This window comes from Myiozetetes cayanensis, unplaced genomic scaffold (assembly GCF_022539395.1).
Source record: "Myiozetetes cayanensis isolate MyiCay16 unplaced genomic scaffold, myiCay2020 scf1, whole genome shotgun sequence".
In the NCBI taxonomy this organism is placed as follows: domain Eukaryota; kingdom Metazoa; phylum Chordata; class Aves; order Passeriformes; family Tyrannidae; genus Myiozetetes; species Myiozetetes cayanensis.
In genome coordinates this window covers 108,667,164-108,690,515 of record NW_026086604.1, presented here as the reverse complement: position 1 = coordinate 108,690,515, position 23,352 = coordinate 108,667,164, and the positions used below count along the sequence as shown (strand labels likewise).

The window sequence follows — 23,352 nt, the reverse complement described above, 5'->3', positions numbered from 1 at the left end:
TTCTTCCACATCCTCCACTTAACCTTGGTGAAATGTGCTTTAGTTTTGTTAAAAGCACCCGCAGACCCATTCACAACTCATGTAGGTGGAGAGGTGTTAAAATCTCACTCTCCCTGCATGAGACTTACACTGTATACTATCCAAAACCACATGGCTCATCTGTACTCCTGCCCTCATCTCACGTACTTTTAGCACAAGGGCTGCAGGTCCTCAGCTGCTGCCAGGGCAGGCAGGAAGATTTGGAGTGGTAACGCAGCCAGACAGGTCTCTCACACCCACAGCTCCCTGCTGTAGGCAGCACTGGAGGCAACCTGACTGGAGGCAACCCAGCTTGTTGGGCAGCTGCAGCCACTGCCCCGGGAGAAAGTTTCCAGGCAATGGCCATAGCAGTGCTCTGCCCTTGCCAGAGAGAAGGATTTAACGTCTTCAGTGGCTTTGGGCAGCAATTCCCTCCTCCAGCACCATGTCTCTACGAGAGTCTGTTGTAGTAGCCTCCTCCCAGCCGTTTGGGGACAGACAGGAGAGTCTGGGTGACCATCGGGGACAAAGAAATCCATGCACTGCCCAGCCATGGGTACACTGGCAGGGAGTCAGTTTTAGAGAGGAAACTATGAAGTGTTTTGGGAGGAAGTGAGAGCGGTATTTGGGTAGAGGAAACTGAAGGAAAGAGCAGTATATTAAGCTACCTCGATGGAGCTTCCCAGACCCCCGGTGATGAGAAAGGGCTGTTTGCTATCCTTTCCATTCCTCCCCCCCCTCCCCCCCCTTTTTTTTCTCTCTCTTTTGAAACCACCCATGAGTTTCCCCACCTTCAGACCTGGCAGCTCTAATATATGCTAACATTGAAGGCCATTACACCTGCTGAAGATCAACAGAGGACACACCAACCAGAGACATCTTGCCCCCAGCCACCCCAGGGAAAATAGCAGCTCCATTACCTCTGTTCTGTTGAGACCGTCCTTGGCCAGATACGCCTGTCACGTCACTGCCTGCAGGACAGGTGAAGAGTTAGAGGGACTTGGAGGTGCCAGAGGCTGGCCCAGAGGGTCTGCACTCCTACCTGCAGGACTGCAGACAGGTGAGATACCAAGCTGCTTTTCTAGCTGACTCTACACCATGCATTGCTTTTCCTTCCTCTGCTTCAGCTCAGTCTCCAGCACAGACACACAGAAGCTCTGTCCCACAGCAGCGCCTCTTTCACTAATACTAAAAAAAAAACCCACCCCAAAAACCACCACCTGAAAGTGTGAGGAAAACTGTGCTTCAAAAGATTTATTACATATATTTTTACATATTTTACATGAATGGAATGTTAAACATACAACCTAAAAATCAATAAAAAAATATTTTCATTCATGATTATGTACTGGCAAACCACTGAAAAGAGTACCTTAGAACAACTTAAGTCAACTTGCAATCGTACTGCTCAATTAAAAAAAAACCCAACAAAACAAACAAACAAACATGTTTTACATTAGACATTGCAAATTACATTCCAATTTCTGCTCTGGGTAATGAAGGAAGATATCTTGTCCATTACCACTGCACATATGGGTGGTATTTCAGAAGCTAGCATGGAGTTCCCTCTAACTTGCTGTGGGCAGGGTTAGCTCTGTAGGAAGAGGCATATAAAAAAGGGAATGCACACTCGGCTCCCTACCAGCAGTCACCTGCCAAAGGCTAGGAAGAGCCAGAATGAGATTCACAATCAAGTGATAAGGTTAACGCTGGATCACCACTGTGTCAGTGGGACATTACAGCTCTTAATATTTGTTACAAGTAGTTTTTAAGCAGCTCATTAAAGCATTCCCTCTACAGCTAAGCCACCCCCCTTCTTCCTTGGAAGTTACAGTGTTTTGGCAATATCAGGTAGGGGAAAATTCTTGACTGTATGGTAACGAATACTCCAGGCTTCATTCTTAATATATACAAGAAGAGCACAGAATCAAGCTTTGATGTCTCTTCCTCTTAGCATTTCACACCTTGAGAGCTTGTGACCAGTCATGTTGAGAAGTGTTTACTATTAAACAGAACAAATTAGCAATAAAAGGGACAGATTTGAGGGAAAACAAGAGGAACAGGATTCATCAACAGATTATGTTCCTGCACTGTCGGGTTACTTACACTTGAAATTCTGCCAGAATCGAGCAAATCCTATTTATTGTTGCAAAACCTTTGCCAAAGCACACCCAAGGGCAAAAGTCTCTCAAACAAACACACATAGATTAAAAGCTGCCAGAAAGATCATCTAGTGGGCTGGCTGCCTTCTACTTCTTGTACACTGGCAACTTATTAGATCAAAACCAGAACGAAGTCCAACCTTTTTCAGGTGCAGGATATTCCTTACAGTAGTTTACCTGAGCAAGTCTTCAGCAACTAGTAATGCCCCACCAGTGAGGTCATTTTACAGTTTATCCCATCATCAGCTCTGATGTAGTAATTGAGACATGACTTTACAGAACACAATGCAGCAGCTTGGGAAGCCAGCCTACAACTGTGTAGTAAGATAACCAAATGCAATCTGAGAGTAAGGACTGGGTTGGATTTTTTTAACCCCCAACAGGCTACAACATCTTCAACCGGATTTTAGAAGCAGGTTAATTTATATGGAGAAACAGAAACACTATGAGTTTTACATTCAGGAAACAAATCCTGGACATAGTTCTGTCATGACCCGCTCACACAGAATGTTTTGAATGACAAAAAGTTAAGCAGTACGAGCTGCATGAAAAAATCATATTTGGCTGGATTATAGGAAACCCATAACAAGCCTCCCCTTCCAGTTACAACCTCTTATATTACTTTTGCTGATGCCAGTGGAAAGCCTGTCCAAAGACTGAAGGAATATGGCCTGAAATATATCATGTTTTTCTTCAGCTAAGAAGAGAAAAAATTGATACTAAAATGACTTCTAAGCTTGGAAGGGTGGAAAGTAAATCATAAAATATAGCACTCATCAAAAAATGAGATAATCCTCCACTGGCAAAGGTGAGCTGGAAGATCCCAAAGTAGCACTTCTGCACTCCCAGGTATATGGTAGTCTCTCAGCAGGAAACTCCCAACTGCCCAGCAAAATTAGAAGATACAAAGCAATACCAACTTTGCACACGAATGTTCTCTTTCAATGTGGGAAAGCAGCTAAAATCCACAGAAACTCAGAGAGATCATGGCTTGTATCAAAACCAATATATGTTTTGCTGCTGTTTATGTAGAGAGAATAGAAATATTCAACTGCCAAGTTCCTTGTTTTTGGTGGAACACAGAAGAAATGGAGCACGTTTCTGAAGCCCACACATGGAAAAGGCAGCATACCAAAAGCATCCATAAGCACATCTTATGTATTAGACATTATGCATCCAGAAACACCAAATATCCACATTTCTGAATAAAAAATATCTTTCTCGTATTTGTGGAGATTTTAGTCTTCTGGGAGTCCATTTTACCAGCTCTGCAGCCTTTCAGGAAAGACTTAAAAAGCCAATGCTCCTAACATTAAGAAGTAAGACAAATGTCTGAATCTTGAGATTCAGTCATAAACCCCCTTTACACCATAAAGAGGGGGAGCAAGAAAAAAAACAAGGTCACAGGTACATACCCAAGTTTTTGTACATCATCTATATGTTTTCCATTTCAAAATACCTCAGTACACTTAACCTTGAATATGACAACTACCTTGACTACAAATAAGACCATCTGGTTTTGGCCTTATTCCTCCCAAAACTGAAATACCAAAAGTTTGTGGTGTGCTTTGTATTTTTGCTTTTACATCCCACTGAACTCATCGTTGAATGCACACATTGAAAGAAAATTAGCTGCCTCCTTTAAAAGGGAAGAGTTATTATAGATATACTGACTCGTAAGAGACAGGACAAAGGGTGCCCTGTGCCAACAGTAGTGTGACTCTCTTGGTATTGTAGGGATATGGTTATATGCAGTCCAACTCACAGCAACCTCCACTATGAACTTCAAAACACAAGTTGGTACTGAAGAGACATGGGTATGTTACAAGTTCAGAAAAATCTCACATTTCAAGACAGTGTCGAGTCTACTCTTCCCCTGCTGGCAAGCAGCGTGTTTATGGCAGACCTGAGTATGGGAATTATTTCACACCTTTACATACTTAGGGAAGATATAGGCCAGATGACAGAAAAATACTCTGAAACAGCACAGAATTGGCAATCAAGATATTTACAGGCAAAGAAGCATATCGCACCGTCACGTAAGTTATTGCTTCTTGTGGACAAGTGTGGTATTCCTTGATCAAGACACAGGACTTGTTTGGTGTTTTATTCTTCCCTTCTGAAGCACAATGACTCAGCACCCCTGTGAGGACGTTTTCAAAAGGAAGGTGTTGCCTATGACTAGAGCTATGCCTACAGCATGGTCATCAGCAACTGATGGTGATGGAAAGCTTACCTAGGTGAGTTTCCACAGGCGTTTTCAAACCCAAGCATCACTGCCGTGCTTCCAGGGTCATTCCAGGCTTGGTCTATATTACAGGTTTTGATACAAGAAAACCCCCCACAGTCTTTCAGAAGAGATTCATGGATACCAAAAATGTCAAACTAAGGCTGACCTCTTGTCAGTTCCTCAGATAATCCAAGATATTGCTGCTCTACCGTGCTGATGGAAGCAGTGATGGACTCTTGCCCACAAAACCATGCACAGTGCATTGGCTTGCGGCATGCCTTTCTAACACTGTTCCTAAACGTGGGACAACAGTGGTAGCGGCTGGGTCTTTAAATCAGCTACTACCATGAACTACCAAAACTGAGCTCAAGTTGTAAACAGATTTATGTTTATAATATTTACCTACTTAATCCCCAAGCCGAAGGCTATCTATGACCTCAGAGCACAGGACATCAAAACACTTACCTACCCCCTTTACATTACTACAGGTGAGTTTCTGTGGGCATGAAGCCAACAGCAAACATTAAATCAACGCAAAATGCAAAAGCTTTACTTTCAGAAGATATCAGGAATTTAAAACATAGAAAAAGTGGGCCTGCAGGCAACACCACTATTTGAGTATAACAGGTGCTGTAATTCCTCATCCCCTCCCTCCCTCCCCCAAGATAATACAAGGCAACACAAATATTCTTATCGAGAAAGGGCTCTTTACAGGGAACCACTGTACATTTGATGTGACTACGGAATTGATCGAGTGACGAAATGATTCTGCTCCCACTGAAAAAGAGAATTCAACAGGGCCCCATAGTTACAGGTTCCGCTGAAACCAGTGATGCAAGCCCAAAAGTGTAGAAACTGCACTGGCAACTACAACAATTATCTAGTTTGGACTCCTTTAGATTTGCAGCGTAACAAAGGCATTTTACAGAGCAACATTCAGGAGAAAATGTTATCCAGGGAAGAACTGCTCTTCAAGCAAGATGGGAGAGTTTAAGAACATGCACTGCACTTGTTCTCCAGATAGCAGCAGTTGCTCCTGTTCTTTGCCCTTTTTGATATGAATCACAGTAGCAACAGAGAGAAATGTGTACTTAAACAAAAAAAGAAAACCAGAATTATTTATGTACAAGAAAAATGTTTGAAGCGTTGTGCAACTTATTTTAACTATTGAAACCCACTAAGAATGCTGTTGCTAATAAATATTCATAAACTCTTCCCTGTGCTGTGAAATTCAGAAACTACTACAATTAATTCTCAATATAAAAAGTATGCTTCTAAGCCCTGATAACTGTTCCAGTTTATTGTCTTTTTTTCCCTGTCTTTTTTTATTTTAACTGTGATACTTTATGGGAACTAATATTTATACACAGTTTTACTTGGTGTACCCACCCAGAGACATCCTGTGTTTCATGGAGCCTTGGTTAAAACAATATAATACAGTAAAATAATAATAAATTAAACAAATGCAGATGCATTAAAAAAAAACAATAACCAAAACAAACCACACTGCCAAATGCTGGTCTCCACATGAAGAGACCAAGGGTTTAGATGCAAAGTACTACAGATCCTGCCACCAAAAAAACATTCAAACAAGGAAACATGAACTTGCACATGTTTTAAAAACTAAACACAAATCCCACCTCGATGTTATCTTTGCCCGTGCCTATAAAAACCTCTCGCTGTGCCCACATTTGCAGTTATTCATTTACACCTCAGGAGGCAGCCTGGAGATGAGAGTAGTACAATAAAATAATTACCTGAAACATCTTTAAAAAAATACCCGTTAAACAAATTACCTTAACTGGCAGCACTTAAAATTGGTAATTCTTTTCTTTTTCCTATTTTAAAAAAAGTTGCATAGCTGTAAGATTTTGCTTTGCTGCATTTTTTTTTGTAGTTTTTACTCACAAGCAGTAAAAGAGACGTTTTAGTTACTTAAATAGCAATACAATGTGCAGATCTCAACAATCTCTATAGCTTGATCAATATAAATTAGCTACCTGTCTTGGTTTTACTCTTTGGACTGCATTGTGACAAAGGTTTAGTTAGAAAATTTTGAAATATTCCTACGCAGAGCAGTTTATGTTTTCTGTTCTTGAAAAAAGTGAAGAACATAAAACCGGGTGTGAATTCAGTAAATTAAGGTCACACTATTAGAATTTATTTAGTTTGCCATTTGCTATTCTTCAGCCAATGAGAAGGTGAAAACGCTCCCACTCAAATCCGGGGCCGTCCTCCTGCAAGGGTCTCAGATAGCATGTATCGAACATCTCCGCTTCCACTCGAGGCAGTGGGAAACATGTCCAATAACTCGCTTCTTCACAGAACCAGAAGTTAGGCTGAAATTAGGAACTTTGGCCTTCGATACAAAATAGTGTCAGTAATGTCTGTGGGGAGTCGATTGTTACAGGATGTGCAGCATTTTCAAAATCCCTGTGTGTCCTTTGCATGAGTGTTTGGTATACTGAGCACTACTGGCAAGTAACTGGTGTCTGCAATGCTTTTTCCATGTCACTGTCCATCTTTGCCTTTTTCAGCCACAAAGAACTATAAGTCTCAAGCCAGGTACGCTGTGTTCAGCAACGGAACCTCACATCTCCTATGTTTTCTGATCAGTGGAAGCAGCTGTTGGAAAAGCAGAAGGCAAAGTACCATCATTTCAGCTATTTCGGTACAGAATACACTCAAACAGCAGGAGCACAACCACCGTGTTTTCCTTCCCCTTTTTCCTAAGACCCCAGCTATCACCACCTCTGCTGTGAACAAGGCAAATAGAATTAATGTGAGGTTAGATACCCATGAACATGTACAGAGACAAAGGTGTTCGTGATCAACGTGCGGGCTTCTGCCACAGTCAGTAGTTGGGGCCAATATAGGAAATGTGTCTGTTTATTAATTTTGGCTAACGCTGCCCTGATATTAAAACAATTATCCCTGTAGCAGGATACCTTCCTTCAGGTTTTCTCTTTCTACCCCTGCAACACAGACTCATGAAGCAACGTGAAATAAATGCACAAATGAATGCCAGTGATGAAGACTTCAGTCTGCCTCAGAACAACAAAACCAAACCCTCAGATACCAGCTAGAATTTCAGGTACCTCCGTGTCTCTAAAAATTATGGTGATTGTTACTGTGTTTTTCAATGCTTAGGGGCTTAATGTAAGATAAAAGTTTTCGAGCGAGTCAACTAAAAGAATAAACCCATCCTTAAACTTTTGACACTGATTGCAGGTCTGCAATCATTAACACAAAACATAAGTTGGAAATATCTGAACCTCCGTGAGATGGGATGGATAGAAACATGTCAACATTTTTTATTTATTTATATATTTTAAACATTCTGGAATGCATTAACATGAAAGCAGTTTTGAAAATACCTAGTTTCAACTTTTTCATATAATTCCAAAAGCTTTCTGTCAGAAATAAATGCCAGTACTCATGAAACAATCTTAGAAATTACACAATTATATTGTTTTGTTTCATTTCCACAGAAAAATATTCTTCAGAAGTTAATTCTAAAGCTTTAAATTGCCATTACTTGCTGCTTTCCAGCACTGAAACTGGAACACAATATTTCAGACCATGCCTTGTAAGGATGCGGAAACCTTTTACCTATACTGCAATATATGTCAATGCTTACTGATTAATATTGTAGTTCTGAGACATAGTAGCAAATTCACAAATGAAAAAAAAAACCAGTATAAAGAGCTACTTCAGATAATCAAGATATTTACTGTTGAAATGGACATGTCTAAAAATAAACATTACCTAAAAACATGAATCTTGTCTTAATCTGATGGATGCTCAGGGCAAGATCGATTTACTTCAAACCATTCATCTATGCAGCTGTTGGATACAAAACCAAAGTAAAAACAATTTACATGAATATCAGAAACATTTAGCAGTAAGGTATGAATATAAATTGGTTTCTCATAATTTCAATGAGTAGAAGGATTTTATATTATACAAAGTATATCATATACACACATCATTGGAAAAATTAATAACCACAAACCACAATAATATTTAGATATTAAACACTGTTGAAAAACTAAATTTCCTAAGTGTTAAAATTTTCTCAGGAAGCATTTTAGGAGTTACTATCCAGCTTTCATACACAGGTTACTTCTCTACTAACTTTATCATTTTGCTTATATCATTCATTGACATTTTACTTCCTGTAATTACAGACACTTGTGAAAACAAAATATGAAACAGGTTTAAAAAGCATTCCCCCTCCTCCCCCCCCCCATCTATTAGCATTGACAAAACTCAGCCATGATGTGCACTCCTTCCCCATACAGGTGATTTTGCAAGAATGAGATTATAGCAGGGAAAAATAACTTCAAATAGATGGTGAAGATGGAGAGAGATGTCATTTAAAAAACATCTTTAGGGTTACTGCTGTTGTTTCTCTGTTGTTTGTTTTTAAATGTAAAAAGCAACTAAGTTTTAAAGCTCCTTTAAGCAATCCTTAAGGATTTACCCAGTGAGTGCAACCTTCTCATATTTGATATCCATCCCAAGGAATACTTGCCCTTTATGATATATGCAGAGGCAAGGCAGCCGTGCTATAGTATCTCCTTGCTGCAGCTCTTCCAGGCATATTGCACACTCCCCAGCATCTTTACTCAGCACATCCTCTGATGAAAGAGCACAAAGTGAAATGGTTAAAAAAAGCAAACTACCACAAGCAAAATGTTGCTTATTCAGAACATCAAGGATGGCTACAGAAGAAGGTATTTCTTGTCCTGCAGAAAGCTCTGTCAAGGTAAGGTTAAGTGACACACCAGCTGACTGAAGATTCATAATGAGAGACACCCCTTCTCAGCTCAAATTAAAATATGGCTATGATTCCATTTCTTGCCTGAACAATACTGCCATAGTTCAAAATGAATTCCTATAGGAAGACACCCATATGGAGAAAAAGGGTACTCATAACCAACAGTCAATATTCCTCTGGAGTTTATACTGTCCCAGCAGACCCATAACCCATCACACAGGCTCTGAACCACACAGCCACAGCAGACAAACACTGTGTTTGCCAACCCCAAAAGCTAAACACTGGAGAAGGTGGGTTCTTGGTACAGATGGTATGTAATGCCTCCAGGACTGCTTTGAGGATTCATGCTAAGTGGGGTTTTTCTTAGCTGTACTTTCTTCCTTATGCTCAGTTTTCAACATGGAGGCTAAGTTCAAGCCTGAATGTAACATATCTCTGGATGAGGCTCTGTAGGTAAGTAACTAGATAAAATTCTTCCTAACTTCTAAACACTTAGCCTATCATTTGTTTTTAGTTTTTTTGTTTTTGTTTTTTGTTTTCTTACTCTCCTACCCATCTGGCTTTCTTTTACCAGCCTTGCTTATATTTCACACCTTCAAACCCCTTCTCACCATGCTATCAAAGTTCTACACCCCATCCACCTTTTTTCTCAATGTAAAGCATCCAACTGTTAGTTGTAAGAATGGGAGATTTCCATGAGGGAAAGATCAGTGCTGTATGGCTCCAATGACCCTAAACTCCTGGAGACACTGAATTTTTTGCAGCATTACCAAGTCCCATAACAAAAGAAGAAAAAGTAAGCTACTAGGAATGCGAAAGAGCTGGCTTTCAAAAAGAAGTTTCTGGGAAAACATATTATTTTTAATAGAAACCTTCTCTCTTGGACACTTCTCTTAGCCAGAATGTGGGATGCAGAATTCAGTCTGACACAAAACAGGAGATCACTAAGGCCCTGTTTGCCAGAAGCAGATTAAAAGTCCCAGTTACACACAACCTCACACAGCCCACAGAGCACACCCAACACAGGACCACATAGCAACCAAGCCGGCAATGCAGTCTCTGGCATGATCAGAAAGGTGCACACTTGGCAAAGTAAAGCCCACGTGTTCAAGTTTCCACAGTTTCATGGGAAAAGCTTCCCCTTCTTTACCAAAAGCACCTAAAGTGACTGCTTATGGAGAGTGCCGTTTCCAGGTAGGAGTGAGAAACCAGCACTCTGTGCTGTTCTCTCCGGTGGCTCCAATACTCACCACTGGCTCTCCAAACACAGAAAACGACAGACAACTAAAAAGCTATCATGCCAGCAAAAAAAGCGAAAGGAAATTATGTCTACATGTTTCCATTAAATGACAGCAAGCTGTCTTGCAGGTGCTTAGGTTTCTAAAACAGTGCTTATTTCAGTCTCTGCTATATTCATTGGTTACGCTAAAAACATCATATAATGCCACCTTCCTGAGCACGTGTGAAAAATAGCTAACTGAAGTGAACTGTTACAAAGAAGAATATTCAAAACAAAATAATGAACAATATATATCCACCACAATGAAGAAAATTTTAAAAACGTATTTCACATGTGGTAACATTATTGGTAGACACTGTATTAAAAAACTGCTTCTGTTGTTCTATCAGAAGCTGTAAGCTTCTGAGAACATTAGAGATACTTGAGAGACAAAGTAATTTAAAACAATACAAAAGATTTTAAGAACTCTTACGTGTCAACTTGCCCAGAAGAGGGTGCTTGGGATAAATACTTTCTTAAGGTTGGGTTTTGGTGGTTGTTGGGGGTGGTTTTTTGTTGTTTTTGTTTCCTTTTGTGTTTTTTTTAATAAAAAGATATTCTAATCTCTGACACCAGGAGGCACATCCTCTCCAGACAGCATTATCTTGCTACAGAGATATTAATCTTTGCCTGAGGCCCTCAGACACTACCCTCCTAGACTGCCTCTTTGCACAAGAACTTTGCCAAAAGTCCTATGGGCAGCTCTGCTTTCTTCCCACAGTTAGGTTGCAGGAAGCAGCACCATTAATAATGCAAGCATGTATCATGTACACAAAGCATACTTAATAAAAGTGGTTTTTTCCCATAGAGTCCCTTTATCAGATCAGCAACTGGTACCTAAAACAAAATGGCCCTAAGAATACCTCCAGTGTATTAAATTCCAGCCTTGCTCCCTCAGCACTCTCGAGAGGGAAGCATTTAGTCAAGCTCTGATAACAGAAATTAAAAAGCTGTTCGATAAAAATACAGTTCATAAAATGAAGCATTCCTGTGAACTGCTTTCCCATCATTCTCTATTGTACATGTCTGGCTTATCCTGTGCTCCCCAGACTGCACAGCACTCGGGTCTGAACTCCCACTGAGCAATTTAACAATGTTCTGCACCTTTGGCTAACGTTAGGGCACGATGCCAACTTAAACATTTGTATCTTCCACCAGCCCTGGCGCAAGTGTCTGACACTCCTTTTATTTTCCCTCCAGTATTCCTGTACTCTCCCTCTTGCCAATACTGGCCCTACTGCATAAGTCCCTGGCAAACAGCTTGCTGCCCTCCCTGGCTTCACCCCAGGCTTTCCAACTGGGATGAGCCACCAGGCACACGCTGGGCTTTGCCTACTCATGCCAGAGGGAGCTGGTATGAACGCTGATGACGGCTGGCATGGACTGGGCCTCAGAAACACAGTGGAGTTCTGCCACTCCTGCAGAAGAGGTTTTGTTAACAGGTTTCAGTGCTCCTCTTCCTCTGGAATAATGAGGAGTCAGCATTCCCTACTTCTTGTGCTAACCTTATTAATCCTGCCAGGCTCTTGTGCATAAATACTGAAGGCATAACTACAAAACACCCAACTGCTATAAATGTCCACATATAGCTTGGCACTATGTGTTAGCAGACTCCAAATCCATGTAATTAAGCTCATAATTAATTATGTATGTAGAGCGACAACAGCAAAACCAAATCCTTCATGGACCTACGACATTTTGGGTCTGCTACCTTTTGACCACTTTAGGTGATTCAGATCATCAGTCCCAGAGAAAGAAAGAGGAATGAATAATCCTGTTAGACCTGGATCTGGTCAGAATTTCTTGTGTACTTATTTCACACGGCACTCTCCTGTATCAACACTGGCTTATATCAGACGGAAGTCAGTTTAAGGGCCATTTAACAATGACTTTTAAACCTATCTGTTACAGAAAAATCTGTAAATCATTTTGCACAGAACCACTGCAGTTTAAACAGTTTTTTTTTGGTTTCATCTTTTCCTGCAGCAGAGTGATTCAGCAGATACACATTATTTTTTTCTTTTTCTCTTAAAAACCAAACCAAACAAACAAAAACCAAAAGAAAAAAACAGTGAAACAGTTCAAAATTTCATCAATGTTATGATTAAAACATGTATATCAGTGTACTACCTAAATGGAAGTGGGAAGAGGAAATAAGCATTTTTCCATTTCGCCCACATGTGGGTACATACACAAATACCACACCCCCACATCCATCTGCCTTGCACCAAATAGGAGGTAAACACCCCTCTGCCTTCCCAGCTACTTGAACAAGTACTCACTAGCCAAACACTGGTGCCAAAGATGAAATCTGGCAAAAGAGCATAGTATTCCCCTTCTGAGTCTGCTCAAGTACTTCTTCCTCCCCTCCTCTATCCCTTGTTACTACTACTACTGTTTTAAATTCTGATTGTATTTTTTCCTCCAGAAATCCTGCTTTTACCTTCAGTGGGAAATAAATTCTACTCCACTCCTGCATTTATAGCAAAATAGTAATACTGAATGAAAATACAGTCATCCTGGCAAATTTGCACATACTTTACCAATTAAAGACTTTTTCTAGAACTTTTGAAAATATGTCCAACAATTACAAAAGCCACTAACTCAGCCATGGTTAGGATTATAGGCAATGTCTGTGATTAAATTGTCTTTAAACTGAGGACTGCAAAAGCACATACAATACATACCTTATGGAATAAGTCATTAAAATCTGTGCTCCTGCTTTCTGTTTTTCCTTCTAAAACACAGATGTAGCCCTAGGCTCAAGAAACACCAATTCACAAATCATGGAGATGTCAATAGTATTTGGGGAGATATCGGTTTATAGCTGCAGTATTTTATTTCTCTCTAGGCATTCATTGGAAACAGAAGACCAAGTTACAAACATCTCTGACCTAATCAAGTACAAAAATTTTTCAAGATACATGTATTTTTATTAAAATTTAAAATATTAGATGTCTGTGGAAGCTGCCACCATAACTAGCTTAACAGTGAAGGGCACCACAAGAGTCCACCCTTTCAGGAACACAACTGAAACTTAAGATACTTCTGTTCAAAAAGTGTTTCAATTATGAGAACTAAAACTGGTAAAACAAAAGCCATAAGAGTTTAAAAAATACTGATGAAGCTTCATTAGATGGTACATATTACCATTACTTCATTACATGGTACCATGTATCTGTTACACATTCATTAATTCTTGAAGTTGATTACTAAAAACTGTCTCAGTAAAGTACTAAAGACTGTCTTTGCTTGTTTTAAAATGGAGTATGTAGAGCTCTAGAGTAATAGCCAACATGTTCACGAGTATAGCATAAATTCACCCATATTGCAGAATTTATTCTACATTTTTTACTGATATCACAAGTAGTCAAGGAGAATCTGCATGTTCCACACGTATTTTACTATTCAGTAGCCGGCAAGCATGTGTGTCTGTGATTAACACATTCTTATTACATGCCACTGACTTGGTTTACTAAATCTTTCTGGCTTCTGCTGCATCTGGTTTTTTCCCCTCTCCATTTCTTTCCAGCTATTTCCTACTACACTTTTGTCCTCTTCACACTGATTTCCCCAAAAATATCATTTTCTCTAGACCCATATTTTCTACCACTCCTCCTCTTCTCCACCATCATATTTAATTTACTGTCATAATGCAGCCACTGGAGAATGGGAAAGATTAATATTATTAGCCATTATCTGATGGACAGTCTTCTTATATGGGGTTAATATCCTTGGAAAAATTGACACTGGAATGGAAAGAAAACCATTATATAGGATGTGTTGCTCTCATGTAGCTCAGTAGCTGTCTTTGCAAACTGGTATTGGCTGCAAGCAAAAGCTGTCTTTTCCAGTCCATCCTAAGCACTAGGAGAGCAAGCAGCTTCTTTGACAATTCAGTTGTCTTTCAGTATTCTGGCTGCCACAAGAGGAATATTCTTGATTTGCTAGGGATTATTCTCGGATGACCACGTCAGACATCCACTGCTCAAAAGTTGAGGCAGATAAACATTCTGAAGGAGAGCTGATTCTTTAGCGCTCAGAGATCTCAATAGCAGGAAGAAGATCATTCAGTTGTCACTGCAGATGCTTATTTTGCCACTCAGCTTTTCCAGCTACAATGTCAGTCAGCAGACCAAGCAAGGTAGACCTAAAGCCATCAGCTTGGTTGGCCAATGAAGATTGTACCTTCAAGGGTAGAAGTTAAACTTGCACTGCTCTCCCCAAGGAACACACCTCCTGAAGACACAATGGGTTCCTGACTAAAAACATTCCTTGTTGCTGTAATACAAGCCAGGTCCTCTAGATTAGATGTAAAAGGGAAGACTTTCAACATCTAGTGTTTTCACTTGTACCACAGCTAAGCAGTTTTCAGGATTCACAACACCAAAAAGTTGAGTATTCAGCTCTCCTGAATAACTTCAATCCAAATTCTCTTCTATGCTGCTAAAAAACCACTAATACCCTTGTGCTAATCAAACAGGCACAGGTTGCAACTTTTTGTGCTTCTGACAGGCACAGTAACCTCAAACACCACTGCACGACTCTTGTGGTAATACACAGAATTTAAGCAATCCAAAAATACCCCACCACAATACACAAAAACTTAACATCTGTAAAACAAACTAATCAGCTACAACAAATGTGGCACATCATCAAATGCTGACAAAGCATTTGATGAATTGCTGGGGATGATGTTGTTTGGCACCTCACTCTTCACCCCTTGCCACATGGCAGCCTGTTACAATTTCCTACTCAAAGTCCAAGCATTATCCTTGATCTCCTCTTCCCTCTCACCTTGCACAGAGTTAGTTCAAGACTGAGAAAGCTCTATACAAACAGATACCCATCATGAAAGACTTCCTGCCTACAGTCTTTGGTTCCCCCTCTTCTTAAAACACAAAAACGAAGTGGAGGAAGCACACAGCAAAGCGAAAGTCACACAAGAAAAATATTTACAGAATAAGACCTAAGAGGCAACACTTGTATCGCAGCACCAGGCTGAGCTAGAAGGAAGTGGCTGCAGAAGGGTAATTGTTTCTCAGCTAACTCACATTTGAAGAACTGGATTCAGATTTTCAAGGGACATTCTCAGCTTTCAGCAGCAAATTCTGAGAAACAGCTAGATGCTTCCTGTTCACAGATAATGATCAGACGTGTGGTGGAGAAATAGCACTCACTTCTTGTTGAATAAAGATAGAAACTGACATAGTAGTGAGAGAAATACATTTTAGGGAGCAGGATGAGTATAAAAACATCTAGTTTACAAATGTATCCAGGTAGCTAATTAATATAGAAGGGAGAAGGATTTGTGCACTGAGGAAAACTGTTCTTTTATAAAGAAGTTCTGCTTCCATGGCCACAATGGAAATCTATCTACAGCTGTATGATGCATAGTGTCGATACAAGCTACAGTCTGGGGGAGGGGGGTGGGGAAAAATAGAAAATTAAAGCCCAAGTTTAAATAACGCAGCATGAATACAATGTCCAATTAAGATGCCTTGCTCTTAGACAAAGTCAAGTTTGCATCTCAGGACTCGCAGTGAAAAGTTAGGCTTTGAAAAAAGGCCAAGTAGTCAGGGAAATAAAACTCCTTGCTTCCAAGCAACATTATCCACAGCCACTCCTATGCTGTTGGGATCAGTGTAACAGCTTTCTCAGTCCATATTTTTACTTCTGGCACAAAGTGTTGGGGTGAAATAGGTATTCACACAAGATAAATTTTATCAGCCCAACTGGACATGAAACATCTTGTGCCCCTGTCTTGAGATTTATTGCCAGAGTGTCTACACACTTCCACAGTGATTCAAGATTTGCTCTCAATACAATTATCTGATTGACTCTGAAACTTCTGCTTAAGCTACATTCTTTCCAACTTCTGTTAATAGCTTTGCTTGTAGTTTGAGATGCCCTTAGACGTGAAATATTTTCAAAATAGCTAAACAACTTTCTCCTGTTGCACTTACTTCTAAAGATAAGTTCCATTCAATACATTTTTAAGTACCATGTCTTTAAATTGTCAAGTTTTAGTCTAGATAAGAGCCAAAGAGCTGCACCTGTTCATAAAAAAACCAAAACACACAAATAAATTGTCTTGTCCTCCAGAACATGATGCAAAGAGATTGTGTTCTAGCCTTACCCATTCCATACTAAATCCCCATTCCAACTGAACTGACGTATATTTGTGTTTTGAATGACCCAAGGGGTACCTTGTTCTTGAATAGTCTTCCTTGGCATGCTGTCTTTTGTTCCCAGGGCTTACCCCTCTCCCTTCAGAAACATTACCCCCAGGAAATGATAACATTTCTAAATATTGTCTCATCAGGAGGCGACTGGGAGAAAAAGTCTTGAATGCAGCAGTACCAAACTAGTTCCCCACTGTGAAACTATCATGAATGGTGTACCCCACCTCACGCTTCCTGAAAGAAAGCTGCTTATTGCAACATATGGAATAAGGAAGCTGCCTTTAGGTTGTTTTCTTGATTTTTCATCACTATTACAAGACCTCTCAAGGTTATTGGGAATCAGTCTTGAATGTCAGGAGTTAAAAGCAGCATGTAAAGGGGCAAACCCACAAGAAACAAAACAGCAGCAAAATAAGATACCTTAGGAAACAGCATAAGAAAGTATCACTTGGGGAATGCATCCTCCTTGGCTCCATCAGGTAAGAATGATTTACACTTCTCAAGGCTGAGCTTACCATCAAAGAGGATCTTACACCACAAATATGTTACACAAGGAGGAGTGGTTGATTAAATGGCCAGAGGCAACCAGCATGTATTGCTGACAAAGAGCCTTCTTCTTACGGGGAGCTGGAGAGAGCTTGGATGAAGGAAACTTACAGAATCAAGCAAGAAGGAATACCAGTGTATGATCCAAACACACAGATCTTTGTTCGTTTGGGTGTTTTTCCTACTCTTGAAATTAAAGACCCACATACTCATTATCTTACTGGGATAGTAATAACCTGTAGGTAGGTACTTGTTAGTACAAGAAATACTATATCTCTCTGCTTGTTAGAATAAATTATACCATTTTTTGTTCTTCATGGTGTAAAAGAAGGCAAAATATTTAAGTACTACTTATATGTACTTGCCAATCCATACCAGTACTACGAAACTATGATAAGTGAAAAATCAATTTAGACCTGTTGAAAATCTGGGATTGTAATCAAGAGATCCAGTTCAGAGGTGGCTGAACGATACAGCTTTCCCTTTTGATCAATGGGCAGGGATTAGGTCTTGTCACCAAGTAGGGTACATTCAAGAGAAACAAGAAGCTTGAAGTCCCCCTTGCCTTGCGTAGCAGGTAACTTCTTTATCAAAAGCTTAAAAAACCAAAACAACAAAAAATAAACCAAAACAAAACTCCTATACCACACCAAAACTAAACAAACAAAACAAACAAAAAAACCCAAACAAACACAAAACCATCAGCCACACCACAACCAGTCAAACATATAACCCCAAAAATATTTATCTATAGTAGCTTCTTATGGTAGCAAATCATTTGGGAATCTGCGTTAATAATTTCAGGAGGAAAAGATCCCTCTGTGATCATGAGGAGAGTGAAGAATTCCCTTCATACTGTGCAAAGACAGATCTCTTCCAATAGCTTTACAATTAGAAGGAGGACTTAACTAAGATGCTGTAAAGTCTCTTAAAATGAGCAACTTTTCCAAATCACGACTGGATGCTACCACCACCAGCATTCATAAAAACTGAGCAAGCAAGGCAGAGCATGGTTGTGGCAGAGTAAATACAACAAAAGATGAGTGATCAAGCTAAAGGAAAGCTCTAAATTGGATAAGATCTTGCAACTGCAGGATGTGGATGTGGCTGTACAAAAAGATCCCCACTGAGGTTAGGAAACACCTTTTGCTTTGTCAGCTTTTTTAAGTGGCTAAATTTATTTCATCCCCAACACGAAAGGAAACCAAAAAGATTGCAGAACACAGTTTCTCCAAATGGTAAGCCTTCAACCATTCACCATCACTGAAACTACAGTCAGAAGCCAGAGAAATTGCTTTGCAATGATTTTCAATTAAGAAGTTTCATTCTTTGTGGTCTGCAATGAACCAAGGGTGTGATGGGGACATGCTGGCCTAATGAAATCTGTGAGAATTCTCATCTGACAGAAGGCAGATGAAGCAAGCTCATTAGAAGACTCCACAGAAGGAAAGGACAGGGCAATAGTGGCCCTGAAGAGCAGAAGCAGAGAGGGAATGAAGAGAAGCAGCTCAGATCAAGTTAGCTATCCTATTACTCTGGGCAACATGGGTAACTTTAATGGTGACTTGTTTTGAAGCTGAATGAAGGATTTGATTCTATGTTTTGTTCACTTTGTCCTTTTTCAGGTTCCTATTCCGGGCTTCCCACAGGTGCCCTGAGCACAACGAGTTTTGCCAAATCTTTTTTCCAGTCTTTTAACACTGGCCAAGTAACTGACTCATTTCTTTGCAAGCTTGCAGAGGAGTTTAGTTTTGATCTGATGCAAAATGAACGCATAGGGAGCACCACTAAGGATGATGGCATGAAATATGAAACTATGAGCCTAAGGACGAAACAGGAGGAGGGGAGAAAAAACAGTTGTGTGTGACTAAGACACTATTCTTAGGGAAGATATGATGTATTACTGAGCAACACACAATGAACACGCTGGTGCCAAAACTCAGTGCGCATGAAGTCTGGCTTATTAACCCCAGTGCCAGGTGCTAGGCCTACAGGGTGTTTTTCCCAGCAGGCTCAAGATCAACCTTCTCCAAGTTAAAACTGAATGTCTGGTGTTAACATGTATACACGGGACAGGGATATAAATCACTGCATAATTTTTACTTGTCTGTCTTTAGTGTTCACAGCAGACAGACTGCTTTTTACAAGCTATTCCTATTTTAAATGCAATTATCCTTGTGATATAGATGGAATGCAAAACATGTCTGAATGCAAAGGGTTCTGATAACATCAAATAATGAGTCAGAGTTTTCAAAGTTATCTCCATTTTTCTGCTCTACACTAACCCATTATCCACTATTATAATTTATTCCAGTAAGCACAGAGATACAGTATTTCTGGTACTAACCTACAGGTTATTACTATCCAAGTAAGATTCTGAGTATATGAGTCTTTAATTGCAAGAGGAAGAAAAAAAAAACCACCAAAAAAACAAACTACCCATAAGCTTTCTTTTATATTTTACAGCAATAATTGAAATAAAAGACGCCCATATAATTTCAACAGTATTCAGAAACTATGATCATTCACAAATAATAATGGAAAAAGATTAACATGGGAGATGTGTTTAAGGAAACAAAAGTCCCTGAAGACAATTCTCCAGTATTTGTTCCAAGTTATATGCCCACAATCTGGCAGTATAGTTCCACAACCATATTCAAGTTATATTTCTCTCCTAATTGTTTTCAATTTACAGGCTAGCAAAACTACTGGACACCATTATGATAACAAAGTATTTCAGCCAATAAAGCCATAGATTTAAATAGACTTCCTTGGAACTCTGGAGGTAAACAAAAAGGTAAGTGTTAACCAAACAATTCCTCCCTCCATCTCTTGATTCTTGAGGAAAATTCGACATGGCTTTAAATTACAAATAGCTGTTAGTGCAGTGTTAAAATGGAAGTTGATATTTTTATGAGGAAACTTTAACAAGGTTTCCTAAGAGTTTAAATATAGTTCAGCACTCTAGCAAGAATTAAGTTTCTTATATTTCAGCTGTATGTTAAAACTTGGGGTTATTTCTGCAGCCAAGCAAATCTGTAGCCACGTGAGACAAAGTTAAGCAAAGTTAGGCAAGGTTAGCCTCCAAGGAGGCTACAACAGGCAAGTCTAATATTTTGTACCTGTGTCAGTAGGTAATTTAGACCCTGGTCTAGAATCACTGGATTTTGCTAAAAATACTAAAAACCAGTAATCTTTTCCCCTGTGTAAACAGTAATTATAATCCCCAGTTCAGAAGTGAGAGTACTCCATCACAGTAACAATGTTTTCAACCAGATTGTTTCTGAAGTTAGGCTTGTTTTATCACTGAAATCCCCTGCAAAGGCTGGATGGACTTCTTTTCTATGTTGAAGGGTTGAGTCTGCAACTCAGAAGCACAAGATTATTTAAGTAATCAAAAGGTAGCAGGTTTTAAAGCAAGATTTTAATATGAAGAAAAAAAAAAATTACAAATGACATTTCAGGCAATATTTGCAAATTGATCTGTCCTTGGGGCAGTTTCTGAGCAAGAAGAAGTGCCTCTTATTCTTTTCCATTTCTTTAGGGGGAAAAAAAAAAATCCTGGTCTGCAAATAATCTGTACTCATCCCTGCAAAGCAGTGAGGAAATAAGGGAAGAAAATACCATGAAATTCCTGCACAGATGACTCAGTCTCAGTGAGATGTAGTTTGGCATTTATGTTTTAAAACATAACAAATCCAAGTAGTTTGATTTCAAAATCCAGCCAACAAAACCTATCCCTGAAAATACCTGGGGTATTTTAAAGGTTTTGTCTCCACAGAGCAACTGAAGAAAAAAAAAAGAAAAAGAAAAAAAAAAAAGAAAGGCAGGTTGTTGGTAGTAAATGAGTAAAACCTTAAGGTTTTAGAGGTATCAGCTTTAAAGACCGCAGAATTACCACACAAAACTAGGAACAGTATTTCCCCTGGAGATAAGTTCCCAGCAGTCACAAGACTGCAGCAGTTGCAGACACGATTTATGACATCCTCCGAATGACCTCCCGGAGCTAAAGACTGATTAAGTGTAAGGCATGGAAGGTAGCTCCTGTCTGCCCGCATCACATGATGCGGAGTCACGGCACAGGGAGCGCTCGCTGTGGATGGAACAGAGCCGTCCCTCGGCTCTCTCTGCCGCAGGCAGCGCTGCGCAGGCATTATGTAAGGGAAGCACAATGACACACACAGCGCGCTGGGTCGGGTCCCCTCCTCACCCCGGCTGAATCACTCACTCCCCGTGTCACCCGCAGATGTTCTTTGCGGCGCTGGTCCATCAGGTGTAGCCGTGATTTCCTAGGACAAGAACTGTCACTGGACTTGAGCGGCGCTGTCAGTACAACAGCAAGACAATGGCGATACCTGAGGTTAAGGAGTAGCTTATAAGCAAAAGAAACAACTTGAGCTATTCAGCACATGAATGATCCCATTTTTCTATTTATTACAGAAATGAGCAGGGTTGTTCTATAGCTGTCAAAAGCTTTACTGTATTTATCCAATGCTGCATGTAAAATATGCCCATGACACAGGTATGTATTTATATAAATATGATTCCAGTGTACCGAGAAAAAAATTATTGTCCCACTCTCAAGAACTGAATTAAGTATGGGGTGACATTGCAGCTATTTTGGCCAGGAGTGATTTGCCACGGCTTTGTCACAGGAAGCTCAGTCTAGCAGATTTAGGCCTGGTTCAAGGGGAAGTATGCAGACAATCACCCAACCAAATATCCTTCTCCTCAAAGGTTCATTAAAACCGTAAGTCACATGCACAACAAATCAGAGAAAAGTTTAAGATATTAATAGGTGTGATCTCTACAGTGTGACTTTCTCAGCAGGATCCAAGCATGTCAACCTCATTTCATTACAGAGAGAAAATGCAGCATAACCTATTGAGCATCTCCAACCTGACCCATGAAAGTGAGCTGTCATACCTTCTTTACAAATCTATACCTCCCTTTCTCTTGTGTGAAAAGCAAAATAATGAACAATATTTTGTTGTTTACTAAAAACCTTTGCCACTAAATCTCCAAGACTATATTTTACCATGATAAATGGGGCAATTTGCAGTTCTGGGAACTGCTGCTCCAGACAGTCAAAGCACTTCCCTCTCAGTTACACTATGTTCCCGTTTCATGAACTTTCTTCACAGCCACACCATTACAAATACATAGCTTACTTTCCTGACTCCACAGAAAAGGGTTGACGGTTTGTGGGTGTGGAGGAAAGATAAGAGATTGTGGCCTCTAAAAGTGCTGCAGCTCCACACTATCACAGACTGACCCAATTCATCCAGTGACTGAGGCTGAAATGGGGTCACTGAAGCAGGCCCTAGCCCTTTTAGGAGGCAGGCACAACTTGGAGTGTGGTTTTATTTAGTGACATTTGTCAGCATTACTCTTTCAAATGAACAACCTCCCTTCACAAAAAGCTGAACTGTAACAGGCTGCTTTTGCAGTGATGCTCTTCTGGGAGGTACCAAAAACTGCTGAAGGAGAGATGTGGGATGGTGGGAAGGAAATACAGCTTTACTGAACAAAGGGAGGAAGAACTACAGCTTGACACTGCTCCTCTTGGAAGTCTGGTTTGGACAAATAGCTATCCATGGTCTACACTGGTGAACACCAGTGAAAGTTTCCTTGTTCAAACATTACCAACAATTCCCAAAGGGATAAAGTATAAACAAGACAATATATTTTAATCAAGGTCTTCAAACGCAATTTTCCTCCTTAAAATGACAATTCCCTCCTTAAATATAACAACGATTTGCAAGACAAGCTATGAAATGTTTGGGCTGATATTATATCCATTCACACAAGAACAGCTGTGCAAATATCTGAGATGAAAATTTTATTTGTTATAGTAATGTTTTACTGTCACCACATTAAACAAAATCTCAGAGTTAAACAGCTCTACATAATTTCAAGAACTACTGAAGAAAACGGTTTTATAGCATTAGGGACACTGAATGAACCTCCTACATACTCTGGAGGATGTTCAGGAGTACAGAAGATCAAAACAAGAGTAAATATCACTATTTTAAATGCAAGCGCAGAATAAGGGTTTTTTTTCACATGTTCCGGTAAACTACCTTTTAAAGGTTCTTCCCCTGCATCCCTGAGGACAGAGCACAGAACCATACCAGGCAGAGTAAGAA

General features: G+C 39.9%; 1 protein-coding gene across 1 annotated transcript in view; it reads right to left on the bottom strand.

Moving 5' to 3' along the window:
- Positions 1-1,257: 1,257 nt before the first annotated feature.
- The window catches only part of ZNRF2 (zinc and ring finger 2), a 60,075-nt gene continuing 37,980 nt past the window's right edge, over positions 1,258-23,352 (bottom strand). The window contains exons 3-5 of the mRNA XM_050313232.1: positions 8,948-9,053; positions 8,179-8,256; positions 1,258-7,035 (exon numbers count right to left, since the gene is read on the bottom strand). Coding sequence (XP_050169189.1) covers positions 8,199-8,256; positions 8,948-9,053 — 164 coding nt within the window. The 3' untranslated portion in view covers positions 1,258-7,035; positions 8,179-8,198. The remainder of the gene's footprint in view (positions 7,036-8,178; positions 8,257-8,947; positions 9,054-23,352) is intronic.